The sequence below is a fragment of the Vipera berus genome (genome assembly GCF_964194415.1).
Source record: "Vipera berus genome assembly, chromosome: 5".
Lineage (NCBI taxonomy): Eukaryota > Metazoa > Chordata > Lepidosauria > Squamata > Viperidae > Vipera > Vipera berus.
Window position 1 is genome coordinate 43,622,816 of NC_138207.1, and position 21,194 is coordinate 43,644,009.

General features: G+C 38.3%; 1 protein-coding gene across 5 annotated transcripts; it reads right to left on the minus strand.

Annotated features, from left to right (window-relative positions):
- IWS1 (interacts with SUPT6H, CTD assembly factor 1) lies at positions 1–20,798 on the minus strand. Of its 5 annotated transcripts, XM_081329651.1 has the most exons (16): positions 20,500–20,636; positions 18,168–18,239; positions 16,119–16,234; positions 13,923–14,712; positions 11,172–11,361; positions 10,938–10,995; positions 9,934–10,028; positions 8,872–9,022; positions 6,470–6,552; positions 5,076–5,205; positions 4,527–4,644; positions 3,520–3,631; positions 3,212–3,268; positions 2,926–3,037; positions 2,327–2,486; positions 193–383 (listed from the first exon to the last, which is right to left on the minus strand). In XM_081329651.1, the coding sequence occupies exons 1-15, from the start codon at positions 20,531–20,533 to the stop codon at positions 2,358–2,360; spliced, it is 2,247 nt and encodes a 748-aa protein (XP_081185777.1). In that variant the 5' UTR covers positions 20,534–20,636; the 3' UTR covers positions 193–383; positions 2,327–2,357. The 5 variants fall into 5 exon arrangements, with proteins under 5 accessions (XP_081185778.1, XP_081185776.1, XP_081185780.1 ...); XM_081329652.1 differs by lacking the exons at positions 2,327–2,486; positions 20,500–20,636 and adding an exon at positions 20,665–20,699 and having other exon boundaries at positions 1–383; XM_081329650.1 differs by lacking the exon at positions 2,327–2,486 and having other exon boundaries at positions 1–383.
- Positions 20,799–21,194: the final 396 nt, after the last annotated feature.

The following is a 21,194-nucleotide window of genomic DNA, read 5'->3' on the forward strand; positions in this document are numbered from 1 at the left end:
TCAGAAACAGATTTTAATGTATGAGATTTGCAGCAATACAAGGTTTTGTCTGTACAAAGGAGACGAGAAGTCAGGGTTAAATAAAACCATAATGAACAATGTCCCAGGGTTCATAACTCTACATGTATTACAATCAGCTGAACCAACAATTTGAAGATGCACTTAAAACCCCCAAAGTTTGTTTTTTTAAAAAAATGTAGACATTTTCTGAGAGTCTATACAGGAGACATCAAAGGTGATTCTGCGGAAGGTCACAATGGCATTTTATTGCCTTCGATGCTGATTTTTACAGCATGGGATGTTCTGCTTTTTTTCCTGATGTCTGTGAACTTCCGCATCTGTTTGTCCAGGCGGCTGACCCCTTTCTTGGAACCTGCCTGGAACTTGAAAAAAACTTTTATTTAGTATTAGAACAGTCATCAATGACATCTTGATATTTATAAACCACAAAAACATACATATACCATCCCTTGCTGCTGTTGCTATCTTTCATTTATAGAAACTAGTAACACTGTGAGGGACTCTCAAAGGCTTATATTCAAATACTGTCTAGAGATGTACTGTACATTAAAGATATACAAAAAAGGTGTTGCTTTTTATAAAAATGGACACAATTCTTCATATACTGCTGAAGTTTGGAATCTAGACCATGGATTTAAAACTCAAGCACCAGCTCGGCTATTCACATAGGCTTCGTTCATAAGAGACGGATAGGAAACAAATATTCCATACATCACTGGAATATGCAAATGAGTTCACAGGAACATTAACAACATTATAAGAAATCCATTAAATGTCCTCTCTAATATCTTAGGCAAGGTTTACTTTCCTCTTTTAATGTAACATTTAGTCTTGTTTCTAAGCATTAGAGGCAGCAAGTAGTATTTAGAAGGTTCTGTGATTAACATATAATTCTGGCTATTCTCATAATAAATGCACACGTTCATTCACTGCTTAAGAAATGATTACCCTATGTTCTCAAGATTTAATACTATGTTAGAAACCAAGTTATTTTTCCTGTATTTGATTTATTTGGATTTTTGTTGTATATTAAAAAAAATAAAAATCTACTTTAAAAGATTATTAAGTCTGCAGTCTTTTGCAGATTGGCTTGGTAAATACTGTACAATATGGAAAATATAACAGTGAGGGGCAAGAAAAAGCAAATATTTATGATGCATCACCACCGCTATCTAGAATATTAATTTACTGAACCCCATTGGATTTCTTTCAACTGGCAATTTTCTGTCCCACAGTAGGTGAGTAGAAACTCTTCGAAGGAGATGGCATTATCTGTTGAGCAGTCTATCTCCCAAACAGCTATATTTTTCTCTTCTGCTTCCCTTTGGAAATGTCTATTGAAATTAGTAATAACACCTGAATCTGCATGTGAATGAGATTTTTTTTTCCTTTTTACTATCCTGCAAACCCTTTTATCATGGTGGAGTCGGGGTGACTGAATTGAGCTGCGTGTTTCCTGATGCCCTTCCTGACACTTATGTGGAGTTTGCAGCAGATATTTTCTCTTTGGGCCTTGTTAGAGAAACATCGGTCGCTGCCTAGGATTGAAATCTCAATCGCCTGATTGTGAGGCAAGGATCTGCACCTCTAGGCAACCATGCCACTTCTGAATGTGAATGGGATTCAAAACCATTAAAGTCCCTAGTATACATAATAAGTAGCTACCTGACAAATCAAAGAATATTATCACACAGTTTCATGAGAAATGTTTTACAAATTTAGCTTACACATTCATGACAACATATAGAACAAAATAAAACAAGAATCAAAATGCTGCATCATCCATAGAAAATATCTAAAAATCTATATTAGGACAAAATCTTTATTACACCTTTTACAAAATCACGTAAAAGATCTTGAGTTGGGATGTGAATTCCCAGGACTTCTAGGGGAAGATAGCTGACCGAAGACAGGACTCAAGACAGCTCCAGAAACAAGCAGAACTGACATTGGACTACTCACCTGGAATTGGTATGAGCTGGATTGGTAAGAATTGTTAGGATACAGTAAAAGCAACACGTTGGGCATGTGGAAAGCTCACCACCACAAGAAAATGCTATATAAAATAGCTGTTAGTATCCTTGCTGAAAAGCAGCCTAGTTTTAAATGTCAAGTCTTTTTAGTTTTTCAGTCATAAAACCCTGAAAACCTCAAAAAACACAAAACCCAATGTATTCGTTATTTTCCCTGATCAGAAAGCTTTAATGAAACCTCTGAGTTGATGAAGACATGCTCTTTTGTCTAAATGGATAACAATGGCAAGCAGAACAGCACATGCACAGCTCACACTTTCTTTCAGGGATACCTCTTAGATCAGGGACAAGTGAAATATAAGGCTACAAGGGCATCCGGTTGCCTTCAATGCTGAACTTGACAGCTCGATGCACTTTACTGAGACGTTTCTGTTCAGCAAATCGCCTCTTGTGTTTTTCCAGACGATTAATACCTTTTTTAAGAGTCCCGGGCTAGAAATTAAAGAATGGACTACTGATAACAGACAACATAATCACTTAACACTCTTTTTCTTTGCCTTGTTTCACATATAAAAAATAAAAGTCAGAAGAGATGAATGCTTTTCATTTCATACTGCGATGAACAGAAAGGATGGCGTAAAGAAAGTCATCTACAAGCTTTGTGGGATAATTATGGGATTGGACCGAAAAAGAACCGTTCGTGTAAATATCTCCAAGATCATTGCCAGAGCAGCAATATAAAATGGTTGATAAATATATAGGTTGCATTTTCACAAGGGACAGAATAGCATATGAAGTGCATGGATGAAGCTATGGAAATGATACTGAGAGGAGCAGTGAAGAACAATTTAAGTGAATCCTGCAACACCTAACTTAGAAGAAATCTAATTTCAACGTTACTGAATGTCTTCCTTCTCCATTAGCCACTTACCCGAGAGGACTCCATTTCCACATTCCATTTTGGCCTCACTACATAATCCTTATTGGAAGGCATTGGAACTCTGGCACGAGCACAAAATCCTGGATCACCAGGTCGGAGAGCTCTAAAAAAATATAACAAAGGTACTGCTAAATAACACGAGTGTGTTTTAAGAATCTCTCTCAATCTCACCAGTTGGCTCTTTTGTCCCACAAAAAGCTCAAAATTCTTCATTACAAACCACAGAATGAAATTGTGAGGTATCAAAACAATATTTAGAGTAACCAGCCCCACATACTTTTCCTCTCCTGTTAATACTTTTTCCAAGTCCCTGCGGGGTGTCTGACCACCAGAGCTGCAAAAACAAAAGGAGGATTGTTAGTACTACAAAATATGAGTAAACAAATATATATATATATTACTTTCATAATATCAAAACTTTTACAAACTGAATGACAAGTTCCAAAACATTCCAGGGAAGAGACTCCAGAAGACTATGTGCAGCAACTTTTTTGATTACTGTTTAAATTATACATAACTGAAATCACTACATAGCTTTTGGAGTCGAAACACCAAAGGCATTATATATTCGTATAAGATACTTACCTGCTCAATCGCCTTCGTTGAGGCATCTGCTCCAGATCTCTTTGTTCTCTTTCTTCTCTGGTCATTCCCTTATAGTTTGATGTTAAGCCAAAAATGGGCCGGGACCATTCATCTGTTTAGTTTTATTTTAAAAAAGAGAGAACAAGAGTTAATTAAGTAAAAGTAAGAAAACAGCATACACCCAGTATCTACCCAATAAGAAACGTGACTTCCAACAGCCACTTGAACTGCTTAACCTTAAAAAGATTTTAGTCCATTTAAATTAACAAAGGGTGAGTATCTTTAGAACAAAACTAAATTAGTTTAACAAATTTGTTAAACTAAATTTAACAAATTTATAGTTTCCTTTAATTAAATCTGAAAATATAGCTTTTAGAATTATCATAAATACTGAGAAATATACATTTTAGTTACTGTTAAAATCAGCACACATATAAAGACACAATACCAGCTTGACAAATATTTAAGACAGCTGTAGTTTAGGCCCCTCACTTAATAATGAGTTTAAAGAACTGAAATATACAAGTTTTATGTATATTTAAGCCTGCATTTATCAGCAGTAATCTTGCAAACACCTGAATTCCCAAACACAAAATGAAAGATAAAAATGATTTTCAAAAAAAAAAAAATAATAAATTAAAATAAGACTGCAAAGCACTGCATCACATATTCAACAGTAGGAATGTTTGGTAGCGTTTTCTATTTTAGAAACAGAAAACTGATAGTAGAAAAAAGGAGCTAATGATTCATCAGGTCTGCTCTTTGAAGGGTCTTTTTTGTTCTTTTTCATTCATTCATTCATTTTTGAATTATTATTTTTATAGTTTGTCAGACAACTAGATGTTCAGACAGGATTTGGCATTTTTATCCATTTTTCAAGTCCTTCCCAAAGACCTGGGATAGGTAGATTATTTTAATTAATGCTATTTTATTTTAATTTTTCTCAGATGATGGACTTTATAGTGAATTTTATTTTTCAGTAGAGTGCAGTATATTACTTTACTTACTAATTAGCTTTCCTGCCATATCCTTGTTGGGCCGTGATTCCTTTGGGTGTTTGTAGAGATACATCACTGCTCTTCCAATCCCACTGTGTTTTAAGGTCTCTTGGCTCACACTAGGTAACTACAAAAAAGAATGATGAAAAACCATAGTCTACTTCAGCTTTGTTTTGATAACAAAATTCTAAGCATATTAGGTTCATATATCAGGAAGGATTTTTTAAAGTAGGACAAAACAGATGCTCAGGCCAGCTGTGGAGATCCACACATATAAGATGCAAGAAATTAAGCATCTGTTGGAAATCATTTAAATCCAGAGATTCCCACATTTTCAAATTTTCACATTTTTATAGAATTTGGCCTCACAGAGCAGCTATACTTCATTATTGCATTAGTTTTAAAATGAAAATATTTCTGTAGGTACTGAAACTATGCAAGTATCACAAATCATCTTACTGTTATGTGCCTATTAATTTCTCAAATATTAATCTTAGCCGAATACAAAACAAGTCTTCTAAAGAAATTATGCTGACTCTGCATGCATGGGAGGCTGACCTCTTGCAAAATCTTCAAAAGCTCCTCTCGAATTTTTAGGGCAGGAAGACTCCGATCTGGTAATGGAGTAAGCCACTCTTTGATGGCTGACATTACACCACTGTCAATGAAGGTTTCCTTCAAGTCCTGCCTAAAAATTGAAAACAAAAGGTTAAACTAGCAGTTCAAAAGTAAAGAAAAAGGCATATTTGATGGAAGTCTATTTATTTATTTCTTTATTCCACTGTCTAAAATGACAAAAATATTAAAACGGGATGGGAAGCCATTTTCAATATGTTTAAATCACCTATGTACCTACCTTCCTGTTACAACTATTTGCCCTTCTGATCTATTAGTTTGATTTCTCTATTGGGCAAGATCTTTGAACAGACAAGCAGCATCTTTATGATAGATATGATTCAATTAACAGGACCGTGCAAATGTTTTTTTTAAACATAAACGACATCAGACTATTATCTTCTTGGATAAAATTATTAGTGGATCAGGGAATACTGTAATTATAGTATACTGGATATAACTTAACAAGGTCTTATACAAACTTCTAGTAACATACAGGTTTGATAAAACCTCCTGACTGTATGAACTGTCAACCAATTGAGCATTCTGCCATGTAATATGTTGAGTTCTCTTTTGCTACATATCTTCAAAAGACATGGATTCAGACAGTATTGCAATCTGTCAAAGGTAGTCTTATGGATCATATTTTAAACAAGTAGTTGGACTAGATGACTTCTAAGTTTCCACTGAATCCTATGATATGTATAAATTCAATAAACTCAAACTCAAACTCAAACTTGAAGAACAACTTTTAGAGGATATAGGCCAGGGGTGTCAAACTGCCGGCCTGCGGGCCGGATGCGTCACAAAGAAACCACGCCCACCCCATTGCCGGCAATGGGGCAAAAGTTCCGATACATCGCATGACGTCACGTGACATCGCGAGTTTGACATGTCTGATATAGGTTAATTTGGTGCAAAATCCTAAATAATCTAAATGCACAAAGTTATGTGGATTCTAGTTATTACAAGGAAATGATTCACTGATATTACCAACAGATTTGTAGCTAGATTGGTTACACTCCAAACAGGTTATCTGAAAAACTCTTATCAAGTTAGGTTTTATTCACCTTTAAAATCCTTTAACAATTCAGTGATTTTAATAAAACCTTCCAAGGTATAATAAACCATTAAAAGTCATAAGTTATTTTCAACAGAAAGTTAGTCTTCAAAAATTTAAATTCATCTCATTTTAAAATAATAAAACAAAGTAAAGGATAATTACAGTATCTATTTACCTAGATAAAAACAAATAACGATTTAGCATATGACCATCTACATCAAACCTTCCTTTTTTCCAAATTTGTACAGAAAAACGAATTAAGAGTTTTGCTTACTTTTTAAGATGCATGACTACAGTTGGAAGCAAAGTTAATTTCTTTAGTGCTGGTTTCTTCTGTGTATTCAACTGTCTATCTTCCTGCAAAAAATTATACATGGAATTAAACATAAGCAGAAAAAAGCAAAATGCTTAAAACATTTGCAAATCAAACCAACTACAACCTTTTGTAATGAAATAACTAAAAAAGGAAGCCCAACCAAGCCTAAACAAAATAACTGAGAAAAAAATAGCAATTATGATTGTGTAAATTTCACTGGTATTTCCTACATTTATACCTGAGGTTTTTTTATGTGCTGAATCATTGATTTCTGTATCCGGACTTCATTCAGTGTACATGTTAGCCACACAAGAGTACTTATACTCTTGTGGTATTAGGCAGAAGCAGGAATAAGAGCTTTTTTCAAGATCTTGACACTACTGCTAAGCACATTTGATTTGTGCTTAGATTGTAAGCCGCCCTGAGTCTTCGGAGAAGGGCGGGATATAAATGGGATTAAAATAAAATAAATAAATAAATAAAAATTCTCCTATAGAATGTGAACTAAGCAAGCAGTAAAAAAAGGCAAATTTAACAAGCAATGCTGCACTTTGTAAACAGAAAAAATGTGGTGAGCCTCTTTTAAAAGATTTGCAAATTATCAGCTTTGGCTCTACAGGTAGTCCAAGACTTCTAACCATTTGTTTAAGGATCATTTAAAGTTAACAACAGCATGGGAAAAAATGTTTTATGACCAGTCCTTGGATTATGACCGTTACAGTGTCCCGTGGTTATGTGATCAAACTTATGTGGCAACTGGCAAGTATGAGGGCAATTCAGAAATAAACCTCCGTCTGGTTATCAATTATAGACATTCGCAGATACAGAACTTTTATTATACACATTAAAAAACTACGACATTACATTACTTTTCAACATAATCACCATTCAAATTGAGGCACTTGTCATAACGTCTCACAAGGTTTGAAATTCATTCTGCAAAAAAAATCTCCCGCATGGAAATGAAGCCACCCTGTAACAGCATCATGAAGCGCACTGTCATCGTCAAAGGGGTGCAATGCAAGCCACTGTTTCATGTGCCTGAAGAGCACATGCCTGAAGATGGTAGTTGCTTGGCGCCAAATCTGGGGTGATCAAAAACATCCCAACGGAACTGCTTCAAAAGTTCTTGGGTGCATCTAGTGGTGTGCGGGTGAGCATTATCGTGAACCAACACACCGGAAATCAGCATGCCCCGACGCTTGTTATGCATGGCTCGTCTGAGTTTTCATAACGTTTCACAGTAGACTTCTGAATTGATGGTCGAATCACGCTCCGTGAACCTCATTAGCAGTACTCCTTTGGCATCCCAGAATACTGTTGCCATAACCTTTCTGGCAAACAATATTTGCTGAGTTTGGGGTTTCTGAGTAGTGCGTTATGACACCACACCATTGACTGCTGTTTGTTTTAGGGGTTCACGTACGACACCCAGATCTTATCGCCAGTCACAATTCTGTTAAGAAATTGTTCCTTGGCATAACGTGTGAGAAAGTCCAAAGCAGAACCCCTTTCGGTGTGTTTTGTGCTCCTCAGAAAGAAGTTTTGGTACCCAATGAGCACAGAACTTGTGGAATCCCAAGTTTTCTGTCACTACCTCATACAAAACACTCTTGAGAAATTTGGGGAAAGTGCAGATATTGTGAACCGACAGACTTCACGGACCTTTTTGTCAATTTCCTGCATGAGTTCATCGCTGAATACAGAGGGGCAGCCACTCCTTGCCTCATCATGCATGTCAGTTAGTCCATCTTTAAACATGCAACACCACTGACGTAGACACCCTCCCTCATCATGTTTGGTCCGTAAACATTACACTTCGTGATGAATCGCAGCTGCCAAAGGTTTTTTCACACATAGGGATCGTATTACTGCATGCACTACACATTTGGCGGGATTTTCTATGGCAGGGTTCAACTGCAACACAACCTTCTCCTTCCACTTATTGCCTACTGAACTACTGCGCATGGTGCCGTAGGACGGGCATCGCTATCCCCGCCCATTTCTCGCACATGCTCAAGTGAAGGCTTATTTCTGAATTGTCCTTGTATTTACGACAGTTTCAGTATCCCGGGGTCACACGATCATCATTTGTGACATTTCCAGGAGGCTTCTAACTAACAAACTCAATGTGAAAAGCTGGATATGCTTAATGATTACAGAGAAAAAGGGGTAAAACCAAGCACGGCTCACGGCACTGCTTAATGACAGAAGTCTGATCTCAATTGCTGTCATAAGCTGAGGACTACCTGTATTCAATTCAGTGAGACAAACATAGTACTTTCCTGAAATCCAGTTTAAAATAATTTATATAATGCGTGAATTATATCCTTACAAGCCTTGGAAAGCAACAAACACACCTCTGCGGCCTCATTCATCTTAACGATCATGGCACTGACTACATCGTCGGCATCGCTAATAAATGTCCCGCCATCACGATTGCGCCGGCGTTTGCCACTCATGCTCTTTTTCCGTTGTAACATCATATCAAAATCTGACATGAAATCCATACTGAAAGACAGTGTTTCACAAAATTCAAGGATTAACAGGATATAGTTATAGCTTAACCAAGTTTAAGCAAGAATGGTTCCAATACATATAATACATGATGTATTTGGGACAGATCTATCAACAAAATAAAGAGCACTTTATCTACTCCTAAAAATTATGATGTACAATTTAGAACAATGGCCACAATCCTAAAATTATAAATGTACTGGTATTTAAAGAAAAAAGGTAGCACCCTCAAGAATTACAAAAAGCAATTGTATGGAAATTTTCTGTTTTGTTATTCAGGAAAAGCAACAGTATCAAGCTGTAAATTAGGACTTAAGTTATCTGCTATCAATCCCAATATAGAGTACATGAAACAGCCAAGCGATTTTTATATTTTTACCACCTTAAGACTATAATTCCATTCTTTATCCTAAACCCCACAGGATAAAGGATCTGCATAGGCCTTATCCTGCACAGAAACACACGGAACCTAAACAAATGTTCTATAAAAGCAAGCTGGTTGTGGAACCAAAAATACAAATAATGGCTTTCAAAGGGTACCTTGTCCAATACAAAGTATAGGAGCATGGATGGATGGCTTTGTAGATAATATCAGAAATAGAAGTTTTATTTAGAGAAAGTACTGACATCCTCATCTTAGTTCTACCTCCTTTATAGAAGATGGCAATGTAGAATTCTAATAATAAAAACATTTGCCCTAATTAAAACTTTTTGCTAAAGTTTAGTATATGGCTGTTCCTCAAACCTGAACTAGGATTAGAAAAAGATATTTAAACTGGGGAGCGAAAGAGAAATACGTGTGCTACCTTGAAATGCCTGGAGAATATGCAAGATTTTTAAACATGATACATAATTTGATATACATCGTATCAATTTGGTTTCTTGTAAAATTACAAGAAGCTTACTGTTTTCCTCTTTTGATATTGTCATCAGAATCTGATTCTTCTGCTATTTCTTTTCTTTCTGCTTTCTCCTCTTCCAAATCCTCTTGGTTAAATCCCTTGGGTTAAACACAATAGAAGTTGGTTAAATATAACTTAATATAATATATATTATATAATGCATTATATAAACAGTGTTTTTAAGAATACTTAACAGAGATCAATCATAGAATTTATATAAAGCTTTCAAGGTTCATACTAATATTTCATCCAGGATATCACATTTCCAGCTGGCTAGGGTTATCAATTGTACATCCAGTAATTGATAAAGCTAACAAACAAACAAAAATCAAAGGTGATGAAATGGCATGCAGGATTTTGGAAGTGTCTAAAATATTTCCATCGGGCAAGATGATAAAAAGGTAAAGAAAGATAAGCCTGCTTCAAAAGCACAGCTGATATGCCTATGTATTTTTTTTTGACATTATGGAAGTAGCTTGCTAATGGTCTTCAGAAATGCAAATACAGCTAACCTCTGTAACTAAAGCAAATAGCATGGCTTCAACACCAGCAACTTATATTTAGTTAGGCTATTCTTTTTTTGTTTATTTTGTGTTAATTGCTATTTATTTGTTTTTATGTTTTTTATATTTTATGGTATAGAGCAGGGGTGTCAAACTGCTGGCCCGCAGGCCAGAGCGTCACAGAGAAACCGCGCCCATCCCATTTTCGGCAATGGGAAAAAGTTCTGATACGTCGCGCGACGTCACATGATGTCGCGAGTTTGACATGCCTGAGTGCAGGTTGCCTTTCAAATCCAGGAGCAGAAAAAAAAAACCAATAAATGTTTTCCCAATGAAGCATAATAATGAACTTGAAAATGGCATACTATTTTGTTACCATAGTCTAAGAAATATACTGAACAAAGATGAAAGTTACTTAAAGAAACGTGTATTGGCAGATCCGTCAAAATTACAGGAAGGAGTGATGAATGGGAAGAACAAAATATAAATTCATGATGTACTTACTGTAAATTCCTCTTCTTCCTCATCTCCAGATTCTCCAAATATATCTGCTATGAGGTTTCTGAAAAAAACACACCAACAAGCTGTTATTCATAACCATTTTCTGTACATGTTACCTAACACCACAACTTTTATTTACTTTAAGAATTTATATGGCAACCCAACTTAAAACACCACTGGATAGTGTACAATAAACAAAAAAATATTGTTCCAGAACTTAATCTTAAAATTACTTACTCTTGCTCATTTCCTGACTCACTATCACTTCCAAAAAGATCTTTTTCTTCTTTCTTCTTTCCACTGTCACCCTTGTCATCGTCTTCCTCGCTATCAGAAGCGACAGATTTCTTTTGCTTTTCATGTTTCCCTGTTGTAGCATCACTGTCTGATTCATCACCATCAGAGATAACACGGCCCTTTTTTGCAGCTGCCAACAGATGAATAAATAAATGAATCAAAAACAGAGCCAATTTGGAGCAAAATAATTATCAACTAGTTGTGAAAAAAATCTCAACATTAAAAGCAAAAGGAATTATTTACAAAGATAACTGCAGAAAAATTAAACTTGTGTCAAGTAACAGCAAGTCCTCCTAAGTTTATTAATAATTCCAGTAACCACTCTGAAGTAATAAGGTCCCATTTTAACATCTTTGTTGTATCTAGGGGCCGGTGCTCATCTCCGTTTCAAAGCCGAAGAGCCAGCGCTTGTCCGAGGACAATTCCGTGGTCATGTGGCCAGCATGACTAGACGCCAAAGGCGCACGGAACGCTGTTACCTTCCCACCGTAGTGGTCCCTATTTTTCTACTTGCATTTTTACGTGCTTTCGAACTGCTAGGTTGGCAGAAGCTGGGACGAGTAACAGGAGTTCACTCTGCTACGCGGCACTCGGGATTTGACCCGCCAAACTGCCATCTGATCAACAAGCTCAGCGTCCTAACCCACTGAGCCACCGAGTCCCTCTTTGTTGTATAGCTAGCTTAAAAACATTTTTTCCCCAAAAAGGTCATTGTAGATCTCTGCCAATTCATTTTTATCATACTTCCTGCTAATCAACTGTACTAAGGCAATTTTTCCAACCTGCTGTTATAATGTCAAATAGCAACCATCTGGGGGGGGAGGGGGGCGGAGTATAATGGGCCACTGTATGGCCCACTTCATTTAGCATGGAAGATGTTATCAAGCAAAGATCTGTTTTCTCTTCATTTTAATGAAGAGAAATCATCCACCACCCGCACGTTAGAAAGTTCATTTTGGACTGCTGCAGTATTTGTAATGCAATCAAGAATAGAGTAAAGAAGCCACTTGGATAAGCAGTGAAATGTTTTAAACCAAAAAAGGAAAGAAGTCCAATTGCCACGATTCAACTTCCAGAAAACTACAATGGATAACTGAGAATCATCGACATGCTGAAGACTGAACATAATTTCATTTTTAAACGATTTGCCCTACACAAACATTAAAAGAAATCTGCACTTTCCACTTCGATATCTCTTACTGCTTTCCCCTATCCTATAGGGGGAAAAATTATCAGTTTATGGAAAGAATAGATAAAACAGAAAGTGCTAAATGGGTAGCAGAAGTAGTACAAATATATCATTAAATATATCTAGGGAAGATAGGGAAGTTGCAATACATGCAATAGTTCCAGTACTTTTCTCTATAATTAAGTGAACACACTAAATTGCTTTTGATGTACTTTTCAATGGATGTAGATTGAGAACAACTTCTAGCAGCTGGGGTTCACCATGTCCTATTTATTTTGGTGGCCTAATGCTTCAGGTGGTAGAATAATGGCATACTGATATCAACAGAATTTGAGAAATTTTTCAGTTCCTTTCCTCCAAGTTTTGAGGATTCAGCTTTTCAAGATGTGTTACATTTAGTCCATTCCAAAGCATGAAAAGGTGACAACTGTTAGACATATCAAAATGAATCACTGTTCACACATATATATACCCTGACAAGACTGAGTGGCTGTGCGTGCCGGCATCTCGGGAAACTCAGATCATTCCATCTCTTACTATGGGGGGTGAGTTATTACCCCCCGTAGATAGGGCTCGCAACTTGGGAGTCCTCCTAGATTCACAGCTTTCTTTAGAAGATCATATAGTAACTGTGACTAGGGGGGCCTTCGCCCAGGTTCGCCTGGTGCGCCAGTTGCGGCCCTATCTAGACCGGGATGCCTTGCGTACAGTCACTCATGTGCTCGTGACCTCTCGGTTAGACTACTGCAACGCTCTCTACATGGGGCTGCCCTTGAGGACCACCCGGAGGCTCCAACTGGTGCAGAATGCAGCCGCGCGAGTTGTGTTGGGGGTCTCCCGATACTCCCATGTTACACCTCTGCTCCGTGAGCTGCATTGGCTTCCAGTTGCCTTCCGGGTGAGATTCAAGGTGCTGGTAATGACCTACAAAGCCCTACATGGCATGGGTCTGGAGTACCTTAGGGAGCACCTGCGGCCGGCATCAACTTCCCTCCGCCCAGTGCGCTCCCACAGAGAGGGCCTCCTCAGGGTGCCACCGGTCAGAGAATGCTGACTGGTGGCCCCCAGGGGGAGGGCGTTCTCTGTGGGTGCGCCTGACCTGTGGAACCGTTTACCGGTTGAGCTCCGGATGGTTCCCGACCTTCGCTCCTTCCGACGTGGGCACTATGGTTTAATCTGTTTTTAATTTTTGTATTTTGGTATTTATTGCCCTATTCACCGCCCTGAGTCCTTCGGGAGAAGGGCGGTATACAAATTAAAATAAAAAAAAATATTTGTACATTTATCCCCTATTCTGTACTATGTTTATTACTACTGAATGTGCAATCCCTAATGTCAGGATTGCTTATGCATTTTAGTCACCTGGATGATGCAAATGATAATATGCTGATGTGAGACACATCACACATAAAACTTCAGAGCCAAAACGTTATGTCACACATTTAGTTTGGAATCACAGCATATATAGACTGAAAATTACTTCTAAATTCATTTTTCCTTACGTGTTCTTTCTTCATCTTCACTATCAGAGAGCACAACAGCTTTCCTTTTGGCCAATTTCTCCTCCTCTTTTCCATCTTCTTCATCACTGTCTATCTTCTGATTTTTGGGACTTCCTTCTTCTTCACTGTCAAAACCATGTAGTCTCTTTCCAACATCACTATCTGAAAGCTGGGCACTATTCACCAGTTCCTCTTCCTTCTTATTTTCTCCATCACTGTCACCTACCTCTATTTTCTTTTTATTTCGGGGGGGATCTTCACATTCAGAGTCGCTGGACTGGACCTTTTGCTCCTCATTTTCAGAGTCACTGGCAAGAGGTTTTTGCACCGTCTCATTTTCTGAATCAGGGTCAAGGGTTTTTGGGTGCTCCTCAATTTCCGAGTCACTGGCTGGATGTTTCTGGGGCTCTTCATTTTCTAAATCACTTCCATGCCTTTTATGCAAGCTCTCATGTTCAGAATCACTGCCTGTGTTCTTGGGAGGTTCCTCACTTTCAGATTCACTGCCATGGCCCTTCAGAGGCTCCTCTGCCTCAGAATCACTGGCCTGATTATTTACAGCATCCTCATTCTCCGAGTCACTGGCGGGTTGAACAGGATTATCTTCCATATCAGAGTCACTGTCTTTCTCTCCATCAACCCCTTCGTTTTCTGAGTCACTGCCATTATGATTAACGGCATCCTCGTTTTCTGAATCACTATGTTTCTGTCCCGGTGTATCTTCATTTTCTGAGTCTGTCATGGGATGTTCTAGAGTTTGTCTGTCATCTTCCCCATCACTAAGTTCATTCTGGAAAAATAGAAATAATAATATTAAGGAAGCCACAGAAAGTAAATGAAGGCCAAATCAAATACTATAATTAAGCAAATTACAGCTGAAATGTTTAGCATTTAATTGTAAATTAAGTACAGGTAGTCCTCAAAATAAGACCGTAGTAAGACCCATTGGGGTTGTATGCCATGGTGGTTGTTAAGCAAAACAGCTTCACTTAACAACCCACTCCCTGTTCTCCCTGATGCAACCATTAAATGAATGTGAGGGTCATTAAATGGAGCACTGGGTACCTCAGGGATGGGAGAGTCCCTGGAAGGCCTACAGATGGCTACCCCAACCTCAGGCACCTTGTACTCCCACTTCTCGCCAGGGTCCCTGCAGTCCTTCAGCTTCCCTCCCAGCTAGTGAAAAGGATCAAGCCAGCCGGAGTTTGCAAGTCTCCAGCTGCCTTCCCACCTAGCAAGCAAGGGGAGGTGAGGCCAGCCAAAGTTTCCAAACTCCAGCAAAAGGAGAGATCAGGCCGTCTGGAGCCTCCAGCAAACAAGGGGAAATCCCACCGAAGGACTTGCATGACCTGGCCTCCTCCAGGTTCCAATAACACCCAACTAATGCTCTGTTTTTGTAGCTTCTGACAGAGGCACCCAGCCTGATACAGGATCAGTTTCTTTGGCAAACTCCTGCTATTTTGCAACAAGGTTTTTTTTAATTTTTTTTAAGAGGCTTCATTTTTTTAAGGAGGCTCCATTTGTTACTGGAGTTTAAGGAGCCTCCTTAAAAATGGAACCCAGTACAGGTTCACGAGAATAACACTTGTTTTGTTATTAGGCTAGGTGTGTTAAGAAAACTGATGGGTGGTGATGGGTGCCCTGTAGGAAGACCTGAAAGATTAGGTTAGGGACAGATCGTATTGAAGAAAATCTAACTATGTGGTTACTAAGAGTTGACATCAACTTCAAAGGCACATACTAAATCATTGATGCATATTAGCAATCAACTAGGTTAAAATCTTCCGTTCATACAACATAAAATCAACACTTATTTCCACTTAAATAATATAGGAAACTATTAAGTGAAATAGTTTCAAAGGCAACAATCTGCTCAATCCCAAATTATTTTTTCAGCCTGGACCCTTTCCAAAATGCTTCACTAACACTATTAATAGGTATATAGTAATGAAAGTTATTGCAAACCTTGTTGAAATATACAGTACACATGAAATTTATGCAAAATGTTTATTTCCTTGTACATTTTGAAAAATGTATATTGTTTTATAGTGAAATACTGTAATTTGCAGTTTACTTTTAAAAGATCATATGAATTAAATATTAACTTTTAACTTTTAAGAAATCCTTTGCTTAAACAGATAGGAACCATGGGCAGAATAGTTTCCAGTTAATATTTAAAAATTTATTTCATACTACCTCTGAATGTTGTCCTATGCTTCCATTCTCTGATCCAGAGTGTTGTCCATTTCTGTTATCTTCCATGTCTGATCCTGAATCACGCTCATCCTGTACTGGTGTGGCTCCACCATCATCTGTAACACATTATTTGTTTAAATCAAACTAAAAGTTGACAATGGCTTTCAATACGTAGAAACAATTACATTAATGCAAATGAATACTGTACTAGTTTTAATTATCTCTATATTCTTGTTTAACACCTATATGAGACTGCTGAGTGAGGTAAGTCACCACTTTGGAGTTAATACGTAATACTGCACTTTTCCCTTCAGAATTGATGGAGAATTTGGAGGTCTTCACATGTGAACTTACTAGCTCTGCTAGTTACCAACAGGTTTCAATTAACAGTTCAAAGTGCTGGTTGTTACCTATAAAATCTTTCGTGGCATAGAGTCTGGATATCTAAAGGATTATCTGTCGTCCATAATCGGACAAAGTTGGCATGCTCTGGATCCCATCCTTTAACCAGTGTCAACTGATTGGACTCAGATAGCAGCCTTTTTCTGCTGTTGCCCTCTCACCCTCAGGTATGTCTATCCTACACATTGGCTGTATTCTAAAGAGTTCCAAAAACTGGCTTTTTCATTAGATCTTGGGTTAGAGTGGTGTTGAAGCCTCAGTTTTAACAATAGCTTTTATTACAGGATTGAGTGTTGTTTTAGGGTTTTTTTCATTGTATCATGCTTTATGAATCATTTTGTTAGCAGACTTAAAAATGGCTAAAATAAAAATATAAATAACAGAAACAAAATGTTGAATTAAAATATTCCATAATTAAGACTTGTTTAGACATTCAATTTCAGACAGCGGCTGGAATACCATGGAGCTAGAAACTCAACAGTCAAGATTACCAATCCTGAAATACTGTAAACATATTCAGTGAACCATGGAAACAGATTCTATTATTACATACAAATAATGTAGTAAGGTACAGGAGTAGGGCGGCAACTGTTTATATAATATTCATTGAGAAAGTTTATGTTCTGGACCATTTAAAAAGGAAGACATAACTAATCAGCTTATCAAAATGAAATTAACAAGAGTTAAAATGTTAACAATACAATTGCATTTTGGGGGCTTTTTCCTAATAGTTCCCATTTACAAAAAAAAAAAGTACCGAACTCCATTAAATTACTAGCCTATTGATCTCCTCAACGTTATCAATAAATAACATGCCAGATATCTAGGTATCCATTAAGTTCTGGTATTGGCTAGACCTAGAGAAAATACATTATTAGTCAAGAAACAAGTTTACTTTTCACTATGCTCTTGTACTGAAACATTGGGGGGGGGGAATCACTTAAAAACCATGTGCAAAGCTATATGCAGCCTTCATTGATTTTATAGCAGTCCTTGATTTAATTTCCCAGCCTAATCTAGCATATAAGCTTCAAAACCTTTCTGTTTATAGATAGAAGCTTCCTTCTGCTTGTCTATAAATTATAGGACAACTCAACTATAGAGGTCAGATGCATTACCCAGAATCACTGTATCAAGAAAATGTCTGGTAACAGAAGAGTTTGGCATATTCTGGAACTATTATTTTTCAATTATTACATCAATCCTTTAGTTGCCAAGATAAACAATTTCTCCCATTATCCCTCAAAATAGGCAGAACAATATACAGTAATCTGTTTTTAAGCACATGGAGTAGTTCTGCTCTTCCAGACCTATACTGGTCTAAAGAGAGCATTGCGAGCTTTGGCTGAATACTGAATACAGTAGCCTTAGAAATCAAGTATAGTAAGACAAAGGCACTGGTGTTTGCCAAACACCGTAAAAAACATATCTGGAAATTAAACAATCGTCCAATTGAATGGGTGTTATTTAAATATCTTAGTGTTGTACTTTATGACATATCTACATGTAAAAAAAGCCCAAAAATCAGCTACAGCTCTGCAAAAATTATTTTACAGTAAATAGACATTGCTTATTCTTGCTGCATTCTGAGCGCACTCAGGACAAGTTCAAACACAATTATTAATTGGTGCCCAGATAGATCCATACCTCTTTTGCCCCCTTGGAAAGGGTTCAGACTAAGTTCCTCAGGAGCATATTCCAAGTGTTCCATATGTAATTCTACATTGAGAGGATGGTGTCAGTAAGATTGAATCCAGTGCTTGGATATGAATTGTCAGGTAGTGAACTAAATTGTTCTTTTCCCCAGAAGATCTAACTCCTCGGGTTCTTTCCAATAATTTTGTTTCCCCTTGAACTAAGGCAACACACAACGAACTGGAACTCTTTGGGTTTTCCTTAATTTAAGTATCTATGCTAGGGCATGATTATACAACAGAAGCAATCAAATGTCATAGAAACATCATTATTCAAACTAACCTTATATTTCTCCTTAATGACCTGCCAGTTATATGAACCAACTGCTGTCCCAAAACTAAGGATGGCTTTAATGTTGACACAATTCAACACTCTTCTATCAGAAATTTTAGAGGGCTGATACAAGGTTATCCCATTCAAATCCAAATTATGCCCATATAGAGGAACCACTGAACCCATCAAAGCTATATTGTTTGTTTTATGCTGATACCTATAGTGAGCTGTTAACTAAATTTCTTGATCATTTTCATCAGTTTTATTTTAAACTCTTATTCCAGGCTCAATTCTTTAAGTTGGCCAAATTATATCATGCAATATGTAAGAAGAGCAACATTTTGATTGATTTGCTTACCTAATTAATTTATTCATTACTATTCATGTTATGTATATAATATACTTTATGGGCTGGTCACTGACTGCAATAATATATATTTCTCTCTCAATTGAATTTCAGTATATTTCTATTCTACACTAGACATAAAAGTGAAAATAGAGTAGGTTCCTTAACATACTGTCTTCAACATACTGACTACAGTATTTCTCACCATTAGTCACAGTGTTTAAGGCTGACATAAGCTGTAGTTTAAAATACCTGGAAGTTAATAAAAGCCATCATCACTATTTTATAATTACTATACATGAAACAAAGAAGAGGAAACTTTACTTGAAGAATTTGGTCCACAAAACGTTTCCTTTTTGGGGGAAATGTTACTAACTCAAACCTAATTCGAAGCTAACACAAAAAAGATAAATCTATTCATCAAGTGAATTGCACACATCCCTTTCAAACACAGTCAATTGAGAGCCAGTTTGGTGTAGTGATGAAAGATTCTGGACTAGAAATCAGGAGACGGTGGGTTCTAGTCCATAAAAGCCAACTGGGTGACATTGGGCCGGTCACTCTCTCTTAGCTAATGTCACAGGTGAGGAAAATAGGTGGAGGAAGGAGTATAGGTATATTCACCACTCAAATCACTTACACAGAAGGCAGGATAAAAATCTAGTAAATAAATAATAGCTCTCCATTCTATTTTTAAATTATATTTGCTTTCCATAGTTATTAAAGACTTATAGTATAAATAATAGTACAAACAATAACCAAATTGTTTGGTTATTCGGGCTGTGCAGAGATCTGGATTCAATGGGCACCTCCATAACACACATCTCAACACACAGCTCTAGCCATACAAACTGAATTACATTTTATCTTTGTTCCTTTTTCTTTCCTCACTGATTAGAAAATTAAACAGAAGCTTCAAGAAGGGAGTTGGTGGACTGGAGAATGTCTTCAAGTCTTTTGTCCTCCCACAGGAGGTTTAACAGGATCACAGATCGTAGGAGGGCAAAATCTATTCTCCTTCCTTGTTTTGCAACTATATTTTGAAACCTGCCTATTATCAAAACACAACATAGAAATACGACACGCAGTTAAAGTAGACTGGGCAAATTCCTCTCTCTCCCTGCAGGGCAGCATCACTTTCATTAAGTATATCAGCTTCGTCCCGACGATTCCAGAAACAGCAGCCCAACTGATCTAGAGCAGCGTTTTCCAACCTTAGGAACTTGAAGATGCGTGGACTTCAACTCCCAGAATTCCCCAGCCAGCATAGCTGGCTGGGGAATTCTGGGAGTTGAAGTCCACGCATCTTCAAGTTCCTAAGGTTGGAAAACGCTGATCTAGAGGATCTCGGGTTGAGGAAAGGCTTAGGAACTCGGGCAACGGTCGGGTACCGACAGATTCATAACACAATGGGGCCTAACGGGTACGCCACGCACCCAGTTGCTGGAACAACCATACAGCAAGAAAGCTCGTGACTCCCTTGCTCTCATATGCAAGCCGTAGAGTCGTCCCAAAGGTGTTTTTTCCAAGAGGCAACGGGAGCTGAAAAAGCACTTGGGAGACAACCACGACCTGGATGACTTGAGAATCTCGACAGGCAAACTCTACAGTCCAAATCCTACCAGCCGAGAGCCCAGCTCGCCCTCCCGCCTCCTCCGACTGTACCTGACTGCTCCCCACCGTAATACTCCGTCTCCATAGCCCCGCCTCCCACTACAACCGGCTGAACAGCGGAGGGGGGGGCGCTCCGATGGGGACGGCGGGAGCCAAAAGGGAGCTCAGACACCGGATCGGAGCGGGGAGGGGGGCAAAGGGGAGGGGGGAAATCACCTTCCAGTGTCTAAGCCGGAAGCAACAGTATCCACGACCTTCCCATCAACCCCCGCGCCGTAGTTAGGCAGTTCCGTAGGTCTGAAATGGCGCCTCCGCCCCCTCCCCGAGCGGAACCCAGGAGCTCTTCCGCTTGAGATGAGCGGCAGGGCCCTTGCTGTCGCAGAAGCGTTCCAAGATGGAGGGCGTTGGCCCCGCTGAGCTCGTCGGCTCGAGGTTCTCGGACGGAGGGGGAAGAGTAGCGCTTGGGATATCCCAGGGGTAGGCAACCTCGGCTCTTTTATGACTCATGGACTTCAACTCCCAGAATTCCTGAGTCAGCTATGCTGACTCAGGAATTCTGGGAGTTGAAGTCCATGAGTCATAAAAGAGCCGAGGTTGCCTACCCCTGGGATATACCTTTCGGCGGGTTATGAGACTTGGATGTTTTGGGGAACTACTGTAGGTCGGAGAAGACGGACGATCATTTATTTTCACGAATGAAAGCGAATATACGTGTCGCAGGATAATGTCGCAGGATCCAACCTGGG